At 41.6% G+C, this 20,562-nt stretch overlaps 1 protein-coding gene across 1 annotated transcript in view; it reads right to left on the bottom strand.

The window, feature by feature from the left end:
• Positions 1-20,562, bottom strand: part of hivep1 (HIVEP zinc finger 1) — a 54,423-nt gene that overhangs the window by 1,932 nt on the left and 31,929 nt on the right. Inside the window, exons 3-8 of the mRNA XM_062435925.1 lie at positions 11,354-11,407; positions 2,596-8,399; positions 2,353-2,486; positions 2,071-2,246; positions 1,269-1,370; positions 31-557 (exon numbers count right to left, since the gene is read on the bottom strand). Of these exons, the coding sequence (XP_062291909.1) occupies positions 31-557; positions 1,269-1,370; positions 2,071-2,246; positions 2,353-2,486; positions 2,596-8,399; positions 11,354-11,407 (6,797 nt within the window). The remainder of the gene's footprint in view (positions 1-30; positions 558-1,268; positions 1,371-2,070; positions 2,247-2,352; positions 2,487-2,595; positions 8,400-11,353; positions 11,408-20,562) is intronic.

Raw genomic sequence — 20,562 nt, 5'->3', positions numbered from 1 at the left:
AGACACACAATGAGAATACATGGGTCTCACCTGGCCAAGCTTGGAGCCCTTGCCTGGCACTGGGGGACTAGGGGGCACATCAAAGTCAGGGTAGTCGATGGACATCTGCCTGCATGGTGACACTGGGCTCATCATGTGCACTGACTCTGTGTCTGAGATGTAGGAGTCTGATGTGGTGGCAACAGGTGGAGGAGAGTAAGGGAGGGGCATTGAGCTGGTGCAGCACCCAGAGATGGATATCTGCTTGCTCAGGGACACGGGGCTCATCATGGGTACAGATTCTGAGTCTGATGTGTGGGATTCAGGAGCTGGAGGCTGGGACAGAGGGAAGGAAACTGAGCTGATGGACATCTGGGCGAGGAGGGCACTAGGAGGGATCTCAGCCTCTCTGGAAGGAATATGCTGCGGGCTGGCAGAGACAGAAGGGTTGGTAGACAGGCCAGACTCTGCTTGGCTGTCCTCCTCTTCCTCATCGTCATTCTCTTCATCATCAGGGCCGTCGGAGTCATCACCATCTGAATCTTGACGGTCAGCGCTGCTCACCTGACTGCGGTCTCCTGCAGATGAGAGAATACTGTAAGTAAGGGGAGTGTCTATTCTCGGTATTCTGCAGAACATATGAGTCATCACAGCTAGTATGGGGGAAAAAACAGCCTTCAGAAGCATTTCTTTCACTTTCATTCATTAAAATTCTGCTATTATCATCTAGGTTTCTATCATACAGTGAGAAAATCCACCACTAAGAATAAAATTGATGTTTTGTGCTGCTGCAGCACTAGTGTTTTACACCCCAGACCACCACACGCCCCTGAGCTCCATCACAGGCAGAGGAGGAAAAACAAATATGCTCTCAGAGACTGGGACCATAGAATGCTTTCAGGCAGCTTCTCTCTCTCTTTTTTTTTTCTAAAATTAGACGCAGCAATTTCCTCTTTCTAAACGCTGTGCATGCCGCCCACATGCGCTTTGAGTTAACAGAGGAAGAAGCTGCATTTAGAATTTCTAATTAGACCATGGCAAAGCTATTGATCGACATAGCAACAGAGCACAAGCAGGGACAATCTGTGTTTTACATCTCATGCCATCAACGAACTATTTAAAGAAGGGCAATCCTGTTGTTTGAAATCAAAGCAAATGGGGTAAAGAAGACATTTGTTTTAAGTCACGTATACAAATTTATATCTATTTTGTTTAATAAACTATGGCTTCAAGCAATCATTTTACTATATTTCCCTCTAGGCTAACGGTAAGCAAGTGAAACACTGTACCAGAGTCCTCTGCATCCTGATCCTCAATGAGACCCTCAGGCACCCCCATTTCCATGCATTTTTTACTGTGGGCCTTGGATTTCATGTGCTTGGTCAGATTTCCTGCAAGAAGAGAAGCAGAAAGGTCTTTGGGTGGGTAGAGCTTGAACAATAGCACAGAAGGAGTTTATGTAAGAGAATACGGTCTATGGGCAAGCTGTATGTAAAGGGTGAGTAACTGATAAAGACATTTTTAAATGAACGTGGGTTGCTCTGACACCAAGTACTGTTCTGCAGTGTCGCGTGGGTAGGCAAGTTCGATAAAGAATGGTGAATCATACTGTCTTGGTTTAAGAGATGGTGAAACCACATCTTTAATTTCAGAGCTCTTAACAGTAAAAAGTGAATGTAGGAGTTCAAATCTGTTAAAAAATATTTAGTCTGAGATGTAAATTGTGGTGAAAAAGAAAAGTATTATCAGATGTAAGTGACATGTGCAGTCACTGTGAACATTTTTCAGTTAAGATTTGTGGTACTGTATTCATCATGATGAATGTATTCAGTCATTTAGAACCACATACAGTTAAATATATAATTTCAAATTATTTTCTAGACAGTTGATTAGTGTGAAAGTACTGACATGTGTTTATGCACTGCAAGAAGGGAAAAACTAACTTCAAACTTGGAATTTTAATCAAAGGTTGATAGGAAAATACTGCATTGGCAAAAAACATCTCTATTATATCTTTAAATATGTACCCATTAAAAAAGTTGTGGCTTTAGATTTACAGCTTTAAACACTGACCAATCACTGAGCTCTAACCTTTTGTCTTGAAGGAGAAGTTGCAGTGGACACAGTGGTATGGCCGGACGTCAGAGTGGGTGCGAATATGTTTGCGCAGCATGCTGGGCTTCTTACAGCGGATCCCACATTCCTCACAGATGTATTTACCACGCCCACGTCCACGTACATAAACATACTCTTCATTAGATTTGTATCTGTTGGATTGCAGGCATGAGGTAAACATAACATGGAAAACAAGCACATCATTTTTGATATTAAATAAAATAATTTATCAATTTAATAAATTTTGTCGAATCATACCCGCCATCAAATATTTTGACCCGCCGTGGCTCCGTCTTAGATGCCAAGTCCTTGTCTGACTCAATGCTGGCCTGAGTTTCTGGTTGCACTTTACTTCTGGTTTCAACTGATACAGACTTCTGGGTTATTGGCAGCTGTAGAGAGAAGTAATTGATGTATTTATTGATATGATTAAAAAAAACAAGGCAGTAATATACAAGAAACATAAAGATTGTCTAAACTTTGCAGGAAAATAGTTCTTACCCTTGGCATGATGTCTTTTAGCTTGCCTGTGTAAGACAAGTTATCAGATTTTCCACAAGTTCTTATGGCCGAGGTGTAGTGTATTTTCTTGGAGCTCTGCTTGGAGTCAAACAAAGACATGACCACCTTGGTGGGCAACCCAAGTGGGTTAGGGTTGTTTGGGCTGACTGTCCAGGAAGCATACGCTGAAGTCTTCAGATCAGTCTGTGGCACATGAAGAGGTTTCCTCTTCATCAGGAAACACCATGTGAAAGTGGTGGCAGTCTTCAGGCTGGGGAAAGACAGGCGATGGCTGTCTTTTGTGTTAACCACAGAAACAGATGTGGTCAGTTTCACCTGACCACCATGGAAGCTGGAAGGCCTAATAGGAGATTTGGCAGGAGTCCACCTCTGTTCTTCAGCTTTCTCTTGAGGCTTGGTATTAGCTGGCATGGAGGTGACCTGGCCTCTAGGTGCAGTATTTAGGGAAGGGCCAGCCTCCTCAGGAATAACAGTGCTTGTTTCTTTTTCCAGCCCAGTACTGTCAGGGGACATTGGCTTAACGTCATCAAGAGCCTCCGAGTCCTTCTCTCTATCTGTTTTAACCTGGGGCAAAGGTGGGGCCTCAGTTTCAATGGGACTGTCCACTGGTTCAGTTGTGCAAACCTGTCTGACAAGTGTTAGCTTCCGCTGTCGAGTCACCTCTGACATCTTGGAGTTAAGATAATTGACTGATCTGCCATCAGTAAGACAGGCCACGCCATGCTCATCCTTAGCTCGTTTTTGGTGCTTTTCCATGTAGATGTCCAAGCTGTTGGCAGGTGACAGCATTCTTTTACTTGAAGCAGTGGGTTCATGCTGTGGGCAGAGTGTTACTGATGTCAGTTTCTGTGTGCAATGTAAAGACCCAAGAGAAGGTGCTCGTTCTCCAGTATGGTTATGACTGCTAACAATTGGAGTTTGAGTCCTATCCTTCTTAACAGCTGGTACAGCATGGGCATCACTATCTACACTATGAGTGGATGAGAGGCTATTTTTATTGGACACAGAGGAAGCAGGGTGCATCTGCTCATGAGTGATCAGGATCTGTGGCAATGTTATAGCACCTGCTTGGGTTTGATTGAATGGGTCCCTTTGCTGCTCAACTGGCAAAACTACAGTCTTGGTCTTAATCTCAGATATCCGTTGATTGGGTTGAGCAACATATACATTTTGGAGTACATCTGATGATTTTGAAATGCTCAAAATTGGATTGGCAATAGGTATTGTTAAAACTGGCAAGGCTATGTGCGTTCCTTGTGTGCTGGAGAATGAAAATGTTTGGCTTGCTTTCAAGGCAGGACACTGCAATTGGTATTTGGGCACAAAACATTTATTCTCTTCAGAGTCAGCTGGCTTGTTCTGGACATTGTCACGACAAACTAAGATCTGGCTCAGAGGCTGTTGTAACTTTTGGCAAATTTGAACCCTTGATGTTTGATGCCAAGGGTGTGGAAGGCCATGGACTTGGGGCTGCTGAGTTGGGCTGCCCAAATGAATACTTTGTACCATTTGCTCATTTGTTTGCAAAGGTGTATCTCCAGACTGTAGGATAAAAGGTTGAGCCATGTTGCGCCTATTGGCAATATGAATTTGCTGGGATCTATTCTGTGTTAAAGAGCTAACATTTGTAATGGGAGCTTTATCTAGAGGTTTTCGAACAGGTTGCTGACTCTCTGGGCCTATCTTTAAAGACATTTGACGGACTAATGGCCCCCGCCTCCTTTCAATAAGGGGCACCTGGGAGACTTGTGATATATGTCCACTTTTTGGCTGGCCAACAGGTGACATAGATCTGCTGGGAGATACATTGCCACAGTCAAAGGACTTGCTACGATAGTCACATGAAATCTCCACAGATGGTTGAGTGCAAGTAATCTGTTCAGATGCAGCACGCCTCATAATTCCAGGCACCCCAAGGGTGTTGAAGACTGGTGGCAGACCTTGAGGATCTGGGATTTTGCTGACACACTCCCCTCTAGATGGACTCTCTGACCTAGATTGTTCATCTCTGTCAAAAGAGGCTGAAATGCTCGAACAGCGAGATAGACTACTGTCCCTGCTGAGGCTTCTTGAGAGACTGGACTCAAAACTGGATTCACCTGAGGAGTGGTCCATTTGAGCCAGACGAATTCTTTTCTTTTTAGGCGGAAGTTTCTCTGCTGGTAACTTTGATAAACTCTCACTTCTCTGAGGCCAGTTGAATTGATCTGTAGGCTTATCTGCAGGCTCAGAAGTCTGTGTTTCATGTTCTCTGTCAGGCTCCTCTGTGACCAGAATCTCAGGAACCTGGATGTTGTTTTGACGAACCAGACGAGACTGATGGACAGGAGTAGAGTTTTCACTAACTGCTGCTACTGTACCATCAGTGCATTGTTCCATCCTTTGTTTTCCAAAGTCAACACCCTTGGGTTTAGACATTTTTTCATGGTAGCTGTCTACTGAAACATTTACTATTGCATCTGTGTTGGGCTTGTTTAAGGGTTCCTTTTCCATACTATCAACAGGAGAGGCCCTGTCAATAGATTCAGTCTCAAAGGAATTGGGTCTGCTGAGAGAGTTGGTGTGTCTAATGACCGAAGTACCACTGCCTTGCCTTTGCATCTCTCCTTTAGTGGAGGTGCTGATTTGGGTTTCTCGTATTGGTGACAGTCTTGAATCTGAAGTATTCATACCTCTTGCTATGAGCTGAATTTGCGTTAGCTTTGACTGGTTGTTTTTGGGCTGGATGTCAGGTATTACAGCATGCTGAGAAAAAGTCCGATTTGCCATAGCTGTTGGTAGTTGACATGAATCAAAACTAACTGAACAAGGTGGAATCGTATCAGTTGGAGATTGATCATCCTCATCTCCAACACTTTTCATTTTCCGTCTCTTCCTTATTGATGTCTGTTGATCAAGTATTCCTGGACCACTAGTTGATCTAGGGACAAGAGGCTGTTGTATGTTGACATGAAAAACATCTTGATCCGTTTCTTTAACAGCAGTTGGCTTGTTTTTTGGACCATGGAGCTCAGAGCAGTAAAATTTCTTGTGAGTTTCAAAATTCTCTAACTTTCTGTACCGGTTACGACAAGTTTCACACTCATACATTGTGCCTTTATTCTGCTGAGGCTTTCTGTTTCTCTCCTGGTTGTACTCAAAAGATCTGCTTCTTTGCATTAGTTCTGTGGAATTGTTTAGACCATGATAGCCTTCATCCATAGAGCGAACAGAAGGGAGGCCATGCCCGTCAGTCGTGGAGAAGTCCTCCACTGCTGCTTGTCTGACTAAGGTACGAGAATGTATTGCTGGATTTGGGGTTGATGGGGCTGATGAAAATACATCATCATTCAATGAACTAATTTTGTCATCAAATGACTGACAAATTCGCAAAGGATGGGGGAGAGGGGCAACATTGAGGGGAAGAGCAGAATGTCCTGGTGTAGTAGGCATAGAGTTACTCCTTGTTATTGGCAAACAGTCCATTGGCGGGTACTGAGAGGGTACCGAGAGAAGAAATACTGGCTTTGATTTATCTGTGGGGGTGAATGGGGATTTGGGGATGTCTGAGCTGGAACTTGACCGTCTTCCCATCGGTTTAAGATCAAACTGAAAAGAGTCTTTAAATATGTATGATTTTGGGGAGTCTATGCTACCTCTCCTTGAGAGAGATGTTCTCCTTGGTTTTACACTGTCCAGCTGCTTGTTGTCAACCACTGCCTCATTATCTGATATCAACTTTGAAATTCGTTCTTCCAGAGAGAGTGTTTTTGCTTCTAATGGTGGACGCATCTGTCCTTCTGTGGCCCGCGGCTTTTGCTCAGCTGCTACATGCATTACTGCAGCAACCACAGGAGGGACAATGGGAAGACTATTCTTGGCTATGTCAATTTCTCCTGGAGGAGTTATCTTTACAAATGGGCTAGGTGGACTCATGGCCTGGTCAGCACTTTCAGAACGTGAGAAGTAGCCAGAATCTGTGCTTCCCAAACTGCGGGGACTAAGTAGGCACTTAGTCTGTTGCTGTTGAGAAAAGTCTGTTGCTTGTTGCCTCTGAAGCTGAGCATGTCCACCTAACAGTGGAGACTTGCACTGTTGGTCCTCATCTTCACTCACTGTATCTAATGAGTGATTTGTACCATCCACCTCTTTCAGAGATGATAGGACTGTGATGTTTGATCTCAGATTGGCAGTCTGGAACTCTCGTTGCCGTTGTGCTGCGGCTTGCTCGGGTGCTGCGCATGTAACTCTCGGACTATCTGCCCTCAGAGGGGAGACGTTAACTGGGTATACAACAACTTTTGGAAGTGCAGCTGTCACTTTGGGCTCATGAGCCCTCTGTCCAAGTGCTGGTTTCATTGCATCAAACACAGCTGATGACTCCACTTCCCCGTGGCTTGCTTGAGTTGTACCTACGCTGTGTAAACTGTGTTCCGATAAAGCTGCCACACTGCTCTGTGATGAGTCAGGGTCCAAGTCTGCAGTGCTACCTTCCTCATCACTGTCCCCGCTTTCCTCTGCCTCTGAATGTGTTCCGACAGCTTTGTCAGACTCTTGCGATAGTGATCCACCTCCAGATTCAGAGCGTGCAATGAGGCCCAGTTTTATAGCATGAGCATGTGATTTTTTGTGCTTGTACAAGTTACTCTTGGTTTTGAATGAGAAGCCACAAGTAACACAGGGGTACGGTCTTTCTCCTGTGTGAGACCTGATGTGTTTGAGCAGCACACTGGGTTTCGCACATGCCCGGTTGCAGTATTCACAAACGTACTTTCCTGGCTTCTTAGGTTTTTGGTCCTTTGAGACCTGTTCTGCAGCAAAGTTCATTACTGTCGTCATCTGAACTTGGTTGCTTCCAGGTGTAACTGGGACCTGAATGGTACTAGGAACACTTGCTGAGAGGGACTGGCATGTGTGCACTACTGGTGGTTGGCTTTGTGGCAAAGCATTGGAGCCTGAGGGAACAGGTGCATGAGTTATAGCGGATGGTCCAGTATTAAAGCTCATGTGCAAGCTAGGCTTTTCTGGATTTGAAGCAACAGGCATAAAATGTGGTGTGGCATGTGAAGATGACTGCAAAGGGGTACCCTGTGTAGATGTCTGCACATTTCCCTGTAGTGGTGCTGCAATGCCAATGAAGTTGCCTTGTTTGTCAATATAATAAGTCTGCATATGGGAAGGTTGGGTTTGGAGACCAACATTGGCTGCTGGCATTGTTGTTAATTCACTACTGGATTGCGCATCAAGGGTGGAAACTGGTTTTCGAATGGCTGTGATGTGCAAAGAGTTTTTCCTCTCAGCCAGTGTACTAAAGTCAGGCTCCATGGCCTTAAGTAGGACATCAAGTGGAGCACTGGTGTGGTAAGGATCTGCCTCAAAGCTGGGGTCTTTGCTCTTTCTGTCTTTGTGCTGAGACACTTCAGCTGTTATCAAAGATCCCTCCTCACCATCTGCGGGCTCATGAGATGGTGGCCTAGAAGACGTTTCCTCCTGGTTCACCCTTTCATGGTCAGTAGAAGATGCCCCTTTGTCAGGGGATGGTGCATCTGATTGGTCATACTGTTGGTCTCTTTTCTCACTGGTTGATGCTGAAGGATTGTGAGATGGGCTGTTTGAGGAGGAGGAGCAAGAAGTTGTAGTTTCCTTGGACGATGATCCGTGGAGAGCAGTTTCAGATGTTTTCACCTGCAGGGGCTTCTTCACTGGAGATTTAGGAATTTTCTTCAGTTGATTCTCTGCAACAACCTTTTTCCTCTTCAGGCCTTTTATGTTATCTGCATTTCTTCGACTGCTTTCAGATATCCCTGTATACAAAGAAACAACAATGAGAAACACACAAAAGCAGAGTTGGCACAAGAACACCATCTTTTTCTAAACATTTTTCACCACTGTACCATATGGGCAGATTAGGCACAATTCTCCACTGAGAAAATAAATTATATTTTCTGTGCTGAATTGGTTTTCTTATTGGCTTAGGAAACTTAACACACTTGAATAAAAAAAAAAAATAGACTGCAGTTAATAAATGTACCATGTTATATTACATTTATGAATCAGAATTTTTAAACATTTGGTCATTTGGTTTAAAAATAGAGACTATTTCAAGGTGTCCAAAAGTCCACCAATACTCAAAGCTGTGGCACATCATTTCTAATACATTACTTCCACAGCCCCTAATGATCAACAAACATATGATTTTATCTCAAATATTTAGCATCCAGTGATAAGCATAAATGGATTGTACAGCAAATTATCAAGTCTAATTACTGTACTTGTAAACATTTTTTGTCACATTTGCTTTAAAACCTCCTTCGGCAAACATCGGACAAAATGGAAAAAAAAGGGGTTTTGGTTCATATACATGACATGATATGTTTGTCATTTTGTTTCTTTGTTAAACCCAAAAAGAAAACAGCAAGTACTACTGTTTCAATAACTATATTATGTATTACCCTATTATTACTTTAACTTTATGTTACTACTCCCCTCCTGTAAAACTTTAGGTTTAATATTATTTTTTACATAAGCTACACCACTTAACACTATTTTCAGACTTAAACTACAAAAATATTCTCGTTCCAATAGTTTGCAGAGTCGTACAGTCATTCTTAAAACCATTAATTATATACATGTAGAATACATGTATGATTACAACAGTTTAATTATAGCGCAACACAATGACATAATTTATGGCATTCACAGCTGTTATATAACAACATATAATGCTCTACAGCATAACTAAAGCATAGCCTTCCACATTAAATATATTTAATCTTTCTTCTGTGTTGTCGTTGATTTGATCAGTTTTTGTTGAAGTGTGATATATTCAATAACTCAGTCACGTCATCCTTACTTTTATTTATTTGCTGTGTGACTAATGCTGAAGAGGCCCACACTTTATTACTTAACTAAACAATCATTCCTTCCTTTCCTTGCTTTTCAAAAACCTACGTAGACCTACATAAAAAAAACAACAGAAAAAACTAAACAAAGAAGAACCGATCTAAGGCAGCACCATTAATAAAGCAACACTGTTTTAAAAGGGCGCACCCATACCATGGTATCCCATAATTTCTCATGTTGGCCCTGTAAGTGACTCAAGCAGGTGTTTTTAAGGACATGATGCAATGGTTTAGCAATGCCCTGTCACTGTTTCCTGGCTTGAGTAGGTATTTCCCAAGATGAGGTCAGGGTTCCTTTAGGCCCTCTGGCATAATTAGATTGAGGAACGCCTTGTCTTTACATAAGTTAATCCATTCTCCACACAAACATGCAACCAGAGAGCCTTTAAGGCAGCACAAAACGAATGTGAAATGCTCTCAAAGTAAACCCTATGATTTTTCTAAAATAACCCTGGTCTGAACGATGCCTTACAAAGAAACACATTTATATCGACTGCTAAGAAACATGGGAAAAGGATTAGTTCTCAGACTGCAAAAGAGATTCCATGACTTCAAGTTTTCCATCATAAAAAAGTACTTCATAAACAAACATCATGTCAGTGTCAGTCCTCGGCTATAATGTTTATTGTTAGAAAAAGCTGTTAAGGCTATTTTTGTATAAGAATAAAAAAAAATTCAAAATCATCCAATGAACAAATTCTTTCAAATAGTGGTTAAGCTTTTTCCATGAATTTCTTAAGCTAATTATTTTTAATGTAAAATAAAGACCATGTCTTAGTGATCCAGTGTGAAGGAGCTACTGACAAATTTAACTTCTTTTTAAAGAGGGCTGTCATGGGGATTAACCTTTGACTGGCAAGCAGGGCCATCAGTATCTGCTGTACTGTGAGAGGGGGACTAAGATATTCTTATTCATACCTTTTCTATTTAGCGTCTCCACCCAATCTCATTTACAGTGGATGATTCAATCAAAGCTTGCACGTCCTGCAAATATGCTGGGTGGTTGTTTTTTTTAAATGACAGTGCTGCAGTGTTAAGGTTTGCTCAGCTGGTTAATTCTTAGGCACAGCTTAAACAGACACCATAGCTGCGGTTACATAATACTGCCATTACTGGTGTGGTGTTACTGCGATGCACGGCAGTAACACTACAGTAATGGAATATTACCTAATGTATGCACTCTAGATATTAAGATGTTTTTTTCAAATTATGAAACATTTCCTGGATAATCATTTCTTTCTCCGAGGCAGACTTTAGTATTTAACTGCCATGTAACCATTAACGTCACATTTTAGTGTGTCAGAGAAACTGAAATGTGGGTTTAAAGCTATCGTTGTGTCAGGTCACCGCTGTAAATTATTCTCTAAGGAATGTGGAAACCAAATAAAACAATATATTGCAAATAGTTTTACTGAAGCAGAAACATTAAGTGCCGCAAAAAACCAGATGCTGCGCAGCAACTGGATCTGCTGCTGTAACAAGTGGAAACCAGAAAGTATTTTTACTTTTTTACTAACAAGTACAGCATTCCTTAAAGGATAAATTACAGCTAATTCTGATAACACTGCCACGATAAACACACCCTATCATAAATTATTATGATTGTGCATAAAGCCTTTACAACCCAGACTACTGAATTACATTTTATGCCTTTAGTGAAAACCCTATCTTAGGTTACAACATTCATTTTATTCCTTTTAAGCTACCGCATGTTGAATAAGAAAACAGAAACTTTCTAACAAAATTACTTCCAAATAAAAGAGGAGACATTCAATTCATCCCTTCTTTAAAATAAATGTAACTCATTACTTTTAATCCAAAGTGTTGAGAGAGAGAGAAAAAAATAAAAATCTTACCTTTCTGTGAGCTTTTGGGGTCTTTAAGCTCTTTCTGTGCTTCTTCGATTTTATCTGTAACACAAGAAGAGACCATATTCAGCATATTCAGATATTCCAAAGTGCAGATTGTAACTAATGTGATGTAATTACATGTAACTACTAGGGATGCTTCCCACATGGCTTTAGCAGGACGAAGGTCTCTCAAATGAAAAACAGATATTCTCCCATAGCCGAGAGAGCGTACATTACTCTAATATGGAAACTACTGTAATCATGAAGGGGCCTGTGTGAGCATGAAAAAAAAAAACCCCATACCAGCACACCCACTTATAGAAAACAAAAGTGCGACCCTGTGTGAAATAAAAGGTTACGCTTTCAAGCGAGTCAATAAAGTGGGACTCGCTTTCTCATTATCACTGAGCTAGCGCTAACCCACAGATCAATTTACATATTTAAATGCTGTTTACACCCTTCGGGGGGAAGACAAATTCATTCCAGACAGACTTTTTAAAAGGCAGGTGAAGAACATGTTTCTGTACGAGCCATATGGACGAGTAGGAGGTGACACAGTGCTGACTGTTTGTTGCTGTAAATCAATATTAATGATATAAGCTGGATCAACGTGGCGTGAACAGGTTACACAGAGTGGTATAAAGTGAGAAAGAAACGATAAAGCCTTTTTTCTTCCACTCCTGCTGGGTCACTTCCACATTTTATTATTGAATAATTTTTTATCGAATTTAAACTTTAAGCAACAGGTGAAAATTGGATTTATAAAAAATCAATAATGCAAAACTACAGCTGAAAACCAGCTTATAAAAATATTTGCTTTCCTTATTAGGAAAATCTGATGCAAAATCAGCTGCTTTTTTTTAATATTCTCTCACATTTAGCTGTTAATTAAAACACATTCTGAGCTGTGCTTGCTGGAAGAAAATGTGTTCTTGCAGTTTCAGTCGGTCTGTGCAACAAAAAAAAGGGTTGTATTTTACCACGAAAATCAGTAAGACACAATAATGATTAGCCTTCAGCATCTATAAGTACAAGTGTGCATGCAAGCACACTCACATTAAGCACAGAGGAAACTAATGAGCACAGCAGGACTTTAGCATGTTTCTGCCTCCCATGACCACGGAAAATGGTTGTAAAAATAAACCTTACTGTGGCTTCAGCGCCCCACACATGACATTAAGAGTCCTCGAGGACCAGCAGTAACAATTTGGTCCTCGATTGCACGGACGTTAATGGAGGGTGAAAGAGGATGTTCTTCTGTGGTTCTCAAAATCACAGTAATGCAATGCTGGGAATACTCAGAGGAGGGGTGAACATGAGCGGGCCATGGAAGAGGTCAGTGGATTGTGTCATCCTCTGTGTGTGTATGTGTGTGTATGTGTGTGTGTGTTACTATAGTCACACCCTTCACCATCGCTCTCTCTTTCTCTCTCTCTATAACCCAGGCACACGCCACAGATTACATAATGTGTCCCCACCCCTGAGCTGCCCGTCAGAGCAAAACAAAGGCACCCTGCCAGCAGAAACACAGCAACGGAGGAGCATGACGAGCGGGCAGAATGTTTGTTTATTTGCGAGTCTGTTAAAAAAAAAAAAAAAAAAGGTAGATTGATACAAAGGAGATAGCTATGTTTGTCTATTTGCATATAAATGACCACGGTGAACGCCCTCTGACAAAAGAATCAGGTAGGCTACGTTTTCCTGGCAGTGAAGCCAGTGTCTCTCCAAGCGGAGCAGCTCCTGGAGCTTCCCAATGTGTCATAGTTACCACACTGTAACCTCACAGCTTCCTCGAGTTGAACAGCGATATTATTGCGAACCAATTTGAGATAATAAATGCTTATTTTAGCGGTTAGAAGACTTGGAGACAGATTTTCGCCTGCATATGCTTCATTGTTTGCACAGCTTGATACATATGTCTTGTATTAGACCGCACTGGCAAACCGAGGCGTAAGTGATTACTGCCCAACAAAAATCTTATTAGTGGTTGTGTATGGTAGGAGACCAGAGTATAAGCTATTATAGATCAGATTGCACTACTTACATAACAAACCACAAACAAGACCCTTCATGCTGAATGACACCCATGAAGTGAAGCCCTGAACCGTGGAAAAAAAAAAAAAAAAAATAGGGAAACACAGGCTCCAGTGAGTGGAAAGGGGGACGACGCAGCGCTTCCCTCATCCCTCACCCTCACCCTCAATAAGGACAAAATATTCCATCCACAGCGCCCGTTATTAAGACAGCAGGGAATGATTACACGCTTGTTCATATTTCCCTCATTATGGCTGCTGGGGTTTGCTGAGGTGGTCTTTACGATGGCTTGTACGGTGCTTCGAGACCTTGGCATGCCATCTTAAATGCGTGTAATTGTCCCGGTACCCATGGGAAAACAACGAAAAGGAATGTACACAAATGTTGCGTGTTGCTCGTGATGAAAACCAGAGCACGCTGTGGAACATGACCACGAGCTGCGATGGCAGCGAGAGAAAACACAGTCTGAGGGCACTAAAACTTGTGAGGCCCCACTTAGAGCTAAACTGTAAAGTGTGGTCTGAAGCAAAACAGAGAGAAGACATAATTTGTGGGATGCTACTTAAAAATACTGCAAAGCACAAACTCTCTTCGCCAAGCTCCTTCCAACCGACAAACGACACAAAAAAATGTCCCCAAAGGCTCTACAAAGCACATTGAACCACTTGCCTGAGGGGCTTGGTGCGCTTAAGTCGGCTGTGTCGTAAGCAAAAAGCATGTGAAGTATCTGACTGGCTTTAATAATTTAGTAGAAAATGAATCACCACACTCTTCTAATGTGACTTAAACATGTGGAAGTGATATTCCATCTCACTCAAATCACAAAAGAGGTTGATCTACATCTGATAACTGTTAAAAAAAACAGAGAGAGAGAGACACTGTAAATCAGAAATGCCTGTTGTGTTTTGTTTAGTGATCTTTTCCCCCCCTCCTCCTTTATCTACCTGACGCCTCTAATAACTCTCCTAATGCAGCATACAATCGTGGGTCTTTGAGCAGGCACAGGAGGGGAGTGACACGCACGCTCAATCCCAACACCCACCTGATGTAAATCTACAACCCATCAGCTATGACTTGACTTGAGGTTGGGGGGGGGGGCTCATCCAAAACTCAGTGAAGGCGTTTGACAGACAATAATCAAGGGAAGACTTGATCGTACAAACACACTCTAATGAGCTCCAACTTGCTTCTGGAAAATGAGCCTAATAAACCAAACTTCTGCCAGTCAGATGAATAACATATTACACTACATGGAGCAACATCACCACTGCATCTTCCTGGCACTGCCCCCCAGCTCCCCCCTTTCTCTGCCTGTTAGCCGACAAATAACCACCAGGCTCCACACACCCTCCCAGCCAGCCTGCTACACTTGCATTGTGCTCAACAGCCTGCCCTGCTGGGCCTCACCATGCCAAATGGCGGCCATCAACAACATAGTGGCAGCTTTTCATGGTGTCCATATGCGTTCACGTGTTTCAGATGGCCCTGATGGCTTATCTCCAGCATGGTGCTTCTCATCCTACTAGCATTAAAAGATATGTGTTGTTGGGAGGCGGAGACTGGGGACTGGTTGTTTTGCAAACACCAGTATACCAGCCACAAGCCTGAACAATGCCAGAGGACCACCGTGTGTGGGCAGACGGGCGTCCAACAGCAGTAATGATGCAAGCTGCAGTAAATCATTTCACACTTGATCACAGCTTTTTTAATGAACTAGAACAAATGATATTGTAAGAGCTAAAGGTTAAAGTCATTTGCCTGATAATGCGGAGACAGCACTCATTGATAGAACAACTCTGACACATACACACAAAGTGAAGAGAGGACCAGGATTGGGTTTGATGTTTAGATGATAACAGGATGATATCTGGGGACAAAGGGATGGTTGCACCGACAGCTGGGTGTGGGCCGCACGGAGTAGCATACCGTACTATAGAGAGGAAAAAGAAAAAGGGAGAGATGCCTCAGCAGGCTGAAGATGACGAGATCGGAGCCGGCAGCTGCCCCCTTCCTCCCAGTCACTGTGCAGGAGGGAGATGGAGATTATGTAACTCGAGCACCTCCACCAGCCTGCTGTACACGCCCGACACACACACACTCACACACACTCACAGAGGGTGATGAATTCTTAGAGCAGCCGCTAACAAGGACATTTTCCAACTCAACAAAAAGTTGAGCTGTACGGGAAGATTTAAATGCTGCTGGTAAAAATGAAAAACTACATGACAGCAGCTGTAATTTATTAGCTGATTGACAGGAAATGTATTGTTTTTAAAGCAAAAATGCCAAAACTGCACTTTCCAGAATCTCAAATGTCAAGATTCCCTGCTTTAGTTGGATCTCTTTGTGTTCCTAAATCATGTTGAGACAGAAAAAGCTAAATCTAAAAAGGTGTCATAGCAGCCCCTGGGAACTTGTGACAGAATAAGATATTTTCTGAACCAGTCAATTGATGAATCAACAAAGTATTTGGCGGATTTTAAAAGATTGCTAACAAATCAAGATCATTTTCCAACACCAAGAGAAACTGAGCAGACAGCAAGACACTAAAAACTTTGAGCTACTTGAACAGCTAATAACTGTATCAATTAGCTGATCAACAGAAAATGTATCAACAGTAATTGTGACATGTTGATTAATATTTTTTGTTATTTTTGAGTCACAAATGACACAACAAATCTTCCGGTTCATGATGCGCAAATGTGAATATTTCCTGTTTTTCTGTTCTACGTTATAACAGTTTTTCAATTAAAAAAAAAACAAGCAATCTGAAGATATCAGGTCTTTTTTTCTTTTCTTTAAAAAATAAAAATAAACCAAACAATTGATTAAGTATCACAGTTTTCACAGCTCTACCCTACAAGGCTTTTGGACAGTGTTTTACATTTCCTAGCTGTGATCAGAGGAAGATAAACAGACAGGAAGGCTGATACTTTGCCAGTTAGTCCAGCTGTAAGAAAGTAGTTTGTAGCCAAATCCTGAGCTGTTTTAACTTTGCCGAACACCCACTTTGTTCTTTCATGTAATTACATTTTTATATGTTTATTTTTATAGCAACAATGACTCAATAATAATGTGATTATTCAACGAGGACAGCTCCTTACAGCTGAGGGATGTATGAGCTTTGCAAAATTTCTTGTCATCTTTAAAAGAAAGTCTGTTGATCTTATCTCAGCTTTTCTTTCTGCGGCCTGCGGAAGACACGCAGCAGTTTCCGCAGCCCTCAGCGAGGAAAGCTGACCCATGCAATAAGTAGCCACGAGGGCCACTGTCAGCTTCTGACTCATTCTTTATCTTCACGGACACACCCCGTACAAAGAGACTCCCGGCGGACTCGAGGGAGGCGAACCAGTCTGATAGCAGAGACTTGCAGAGAGGACAGGCGCTACAAAAAGTACTGCATGCTTAGATGATGATGGTGATGATGATGATGCAGAGCAGAGGAATCCCCCCGCCGTAGCGAGAGTGTCCCATTACCCTGCAGTCTATCATCATCAGCCGGCTCAGAGGAGAGCGCAAAGTGACTTCCCCTCGCTCTTCTTCTGCACATTAGCTGGACGGGGGGCTGCAGCGGCTCGCTCTATCAAATCTAATCGACACAGGAGGACACGGATAGAGAGAATGACAGATGAAAGATGGGAGACCGAGGGACACAGTGAAGAGATAAAAGATAGAGGCTGCTTGTTTGGTGCCAACCGATTTGTTTAAATCAATAGAACATTTATCATTAACAGTTGGCTCATTAAATCATTTATCAACAGAAACACTGCGAACATTTGCTTATTTCAGTCCTTCAAATGTGAAATTAGCTTCTTTTCTGTTTTTATATCATTGTGAATTTAATATATTTGGGTTTATATCTGTTGGTCAGGCAAAGCAAGATATTTGAAGACATCTGTTTGGGCTCTGAGAGCTTGTGACAGCATTTGTTTTACAAAAAAAATGGTAAATTAGTATTTAGATATTTTAAAAAATAATTGTTGCAGCTCAATTCTGCAGCACAAAGCATTGAAAGCTGGCATGTCTGGTTAGATTGGAAAAGTTCTTTACTTATTGTTATTCTTTAATCAGGTGGATTATTTAGACTATTTTATTCAAGCTTACATTCTCATTAAAAAAAAATAACATCATGAATGAATCTACTATTTATTGTCTCGATTAATGGATGAATCGTTTGGTTTATAAAATATCCCAAAATGATTTAAAAAAACAAAACCCATGCCAATGTCCTGATATCTTCACATTGTTTGTTTTGTCAGACCAACTCTCTAAAACCCCAAAATATTCAATGTACAATGATACAATATGTAAAAAAGGCAGCAAATCTCTTCACATTGAAGAAGCAGAAAACAGGCTGATTAATCATTTCACGTAAGATTGGCACTGAAATTGATACTCATCCCTAAATACAGACAAAGAAAAAGAAGAGGAGAGAAGGAAAGATTTGGGATTTCATACTCGGCATAAAAACAAAGCATTCAAGCAAGTCCTGCTTTCTCTGCAGCCCGGAGATCTGCTTCTGACTGCTAAACATCCCACAACTGGGAGCCACAAGGAGGAGGCAGCCCGCTAGCTGTTCACCCTCCACTGGGAAAGACTGGGGGAGATTGTTTATGTTCGGCGTGAAACAGCATGTTGAGTGGGCTGTACGACGGAGCCAGGGCAGGTATAACAATACAGCATTAACTAGAGCTTCGGGCAGCCACCTTTTAATAATATATGACTATAAAGGGAGAGAGATGCAGTAAACAGAGTGACACACACACAAGATGTACGACGCAGTTATGTGGATTTACCTGTCTGAATTACCTGTCCCGTCACCTATAATGATGGTAATTAAAGGACGTGTTTAGGAGGTGTAGTTATCACCTCCGTCCTCCCAATAATTTGTGATGAATCTGCCAACCGCCAGTCAACAAATGAAATATTGATCACGCTCTCTCTCCTGCACACACACACACACACACACACACACACAGACAAAGACAGTGGTTTGGTGCGGTATCTGTACAGTACTGCTGCCCCCGCAGGAAACTGTAGGTGGAAGAAGCAGCAGACTGGAGGCCACTGATTATTGGGACTGCGTGGGCACCCTTGTGAAAAATTGATATAACGAGAAATCTACTGGGTGGGTAGAGGTATGTGTGTGTGTGTGTGTGTGTGTGTGTGTGTGTGTGTGTGTGTGTGTGTGTGTGTGTGTGTGTGTGTAGGGGGCTTAATGGTGCAGGCAGAGACGAATGTTAATATTAACCCTCTTCTTTCACTGTTTTCAGACCACGCACATTTAACCTTCAACCAAAAATCTGCCTGCACCAAAACAGACGATAAAGAGCCAGACTTCCAAAAGAAACCACACAATACAGAAACGCGATGCCAAGACACACAAAATAATGATTTCCTTTCCTCACAATCACAAAAAAACAAGAACCAAAACCCCAAGGTGTGAAGCTTGAAAAGCCTGTTTTAAGCTGTAGGAGAAAAAAAAATCACAAGATGCCCAGAAAAATTAAGAATAGCATCAGGTATTTACGATCAGACACATCAGAGCTGTAAGTAATGTTTACCAAATGATACCAAAACCTGTTTTTTTGCTACGGTTAAATGTTGTCCTAAACACAAGCTGATGCACTTTAAATTGACTCACGGCAGTGTATTACTACTACTATGACAAAGTAATAAACACAAAGTGCCAAGTTTTTTGAGATAGAGAAACCATTCTTTTTATAACACAATCATATTCAAGTTATTACAAGATCATTTCAAATTATAAAGAGGTAATGAAACTTTTTCTCATTATTACTATATACTAAATTATTTAGTTTTAACAAAATCTGCAAGTAATAATAAGAAAATATCTTGTTACAACATGAAAAGTTAAAATGAGGAACGTTGCATCTATTGTTTTGTATCTATGTTCACACTGTCCAAGAGGTGATGTGTGATCTACAGTACAAAACCAACAATATTTAAAATAAAACTTCATTATAAAAGAAGCTACACATTAATTTTCTATCAGTTCCAGCTCTTACACACGGCTGCTCTTCCATTAAAAGTTGAACTCCGAGCAGCTTTTCAGTTCCGATTTCTGTCACCATTCGAGCCCGATTCTTTGAGATAAGAAGTGAAACAGTCATTGAAAATCGTCAGCAAGCCCTCCACTGTACACAAACACAAACACCCACTTCTTTTTTTATAGACGCTTAAAAAAAAAAGGGAACTAAAACAAACTGCACGTCAAACTCCATCCAGTCAGTGTCTCGAGTCTCCCCTCACCTCCTCCCTCTCAGGTCGGGACGGACGTGACACAGAAATAACAGCCTGGCGGAGGTTTCACGTTACTCAGCCAGCGAGTGATGGCCTGAGTGTCGTCAAACGATGGCTCCACAGGAAGCATAGGAAGCACGTTTCATTCGTTTCAGTGTGAAAACACATTTTGCATGTACAGTAAAGATTTGTGCGTCACATGAGGAAGGAGATGAGGGGGAGGTCATATTCAGCGCCGACACCAAAAGACCTTTAATGTATTTCATAATCATGTGACTTAGAGCTGAAATGACCAACAACATAAATATGCATACATTTTGATTGCAGTTGCAAAAAAAGCCACATTTTGTTAGTTTTATCTTCTTGAATGTGAATCTTTCTGCTTTTCTTTGTCTACGATGGCAACAGTTTTTCAATCTCAACAATGGGATTGATTTAGTAGCTGTTCTGGAGCTTTTGATCGCAGCTGGCATGGACGAGAATAGAGCTGCAACTAATGACTCTTCTCATTATGGATTAATCAATTAGTTATTTGGTCTATAAAATGACAGAAAATGCTGAAAAATGTTGCTCACTAGTTCCCTAAAGCCAAAGATGCAACAAGAAATTCAGCTGACTATCACGGAGGATTAAAGTAACCACAAAATATTCACATTTAAGAAGCTGGAGCCAGATCGTTTTAGCATTTTTCTTTAAAAAAAAAAGAATTTAAGATTCAAAATAATCGCCAGTTAATTTTGTCATTGCAGCTTGAGAGGAACGTCCATTAAGTGCTCAAAAAATGTTCAATTTTAACATCTACAGTCCCAAGAAGAGGGCAACTCTCTCTGTCTGCTGAAGATACAATCAAAAGCTCCAGAAAAGCTACTAAATGAACCCTGTGGTAATGGGTCAAAGTCAAGAATGAACTTTCAACC

Source organism: Scomber scombrus, chromosome 16, assembly GCF_963691925.1.
Source record: "Scomber scombrus chromosome 16, fScoSco1.1, whole genome shotgun sequence".
Lineage (NCBI taxonomy): Eukaryota > Metazoa > Chordata > Actinopteri > Scombriformes > Scombridae > Scomber > Scomber scombrus.
Note: the sequence above shows the minus strand (reverse complement) of the source record. Positions and strands in the feature narration are given on the sequence as shown.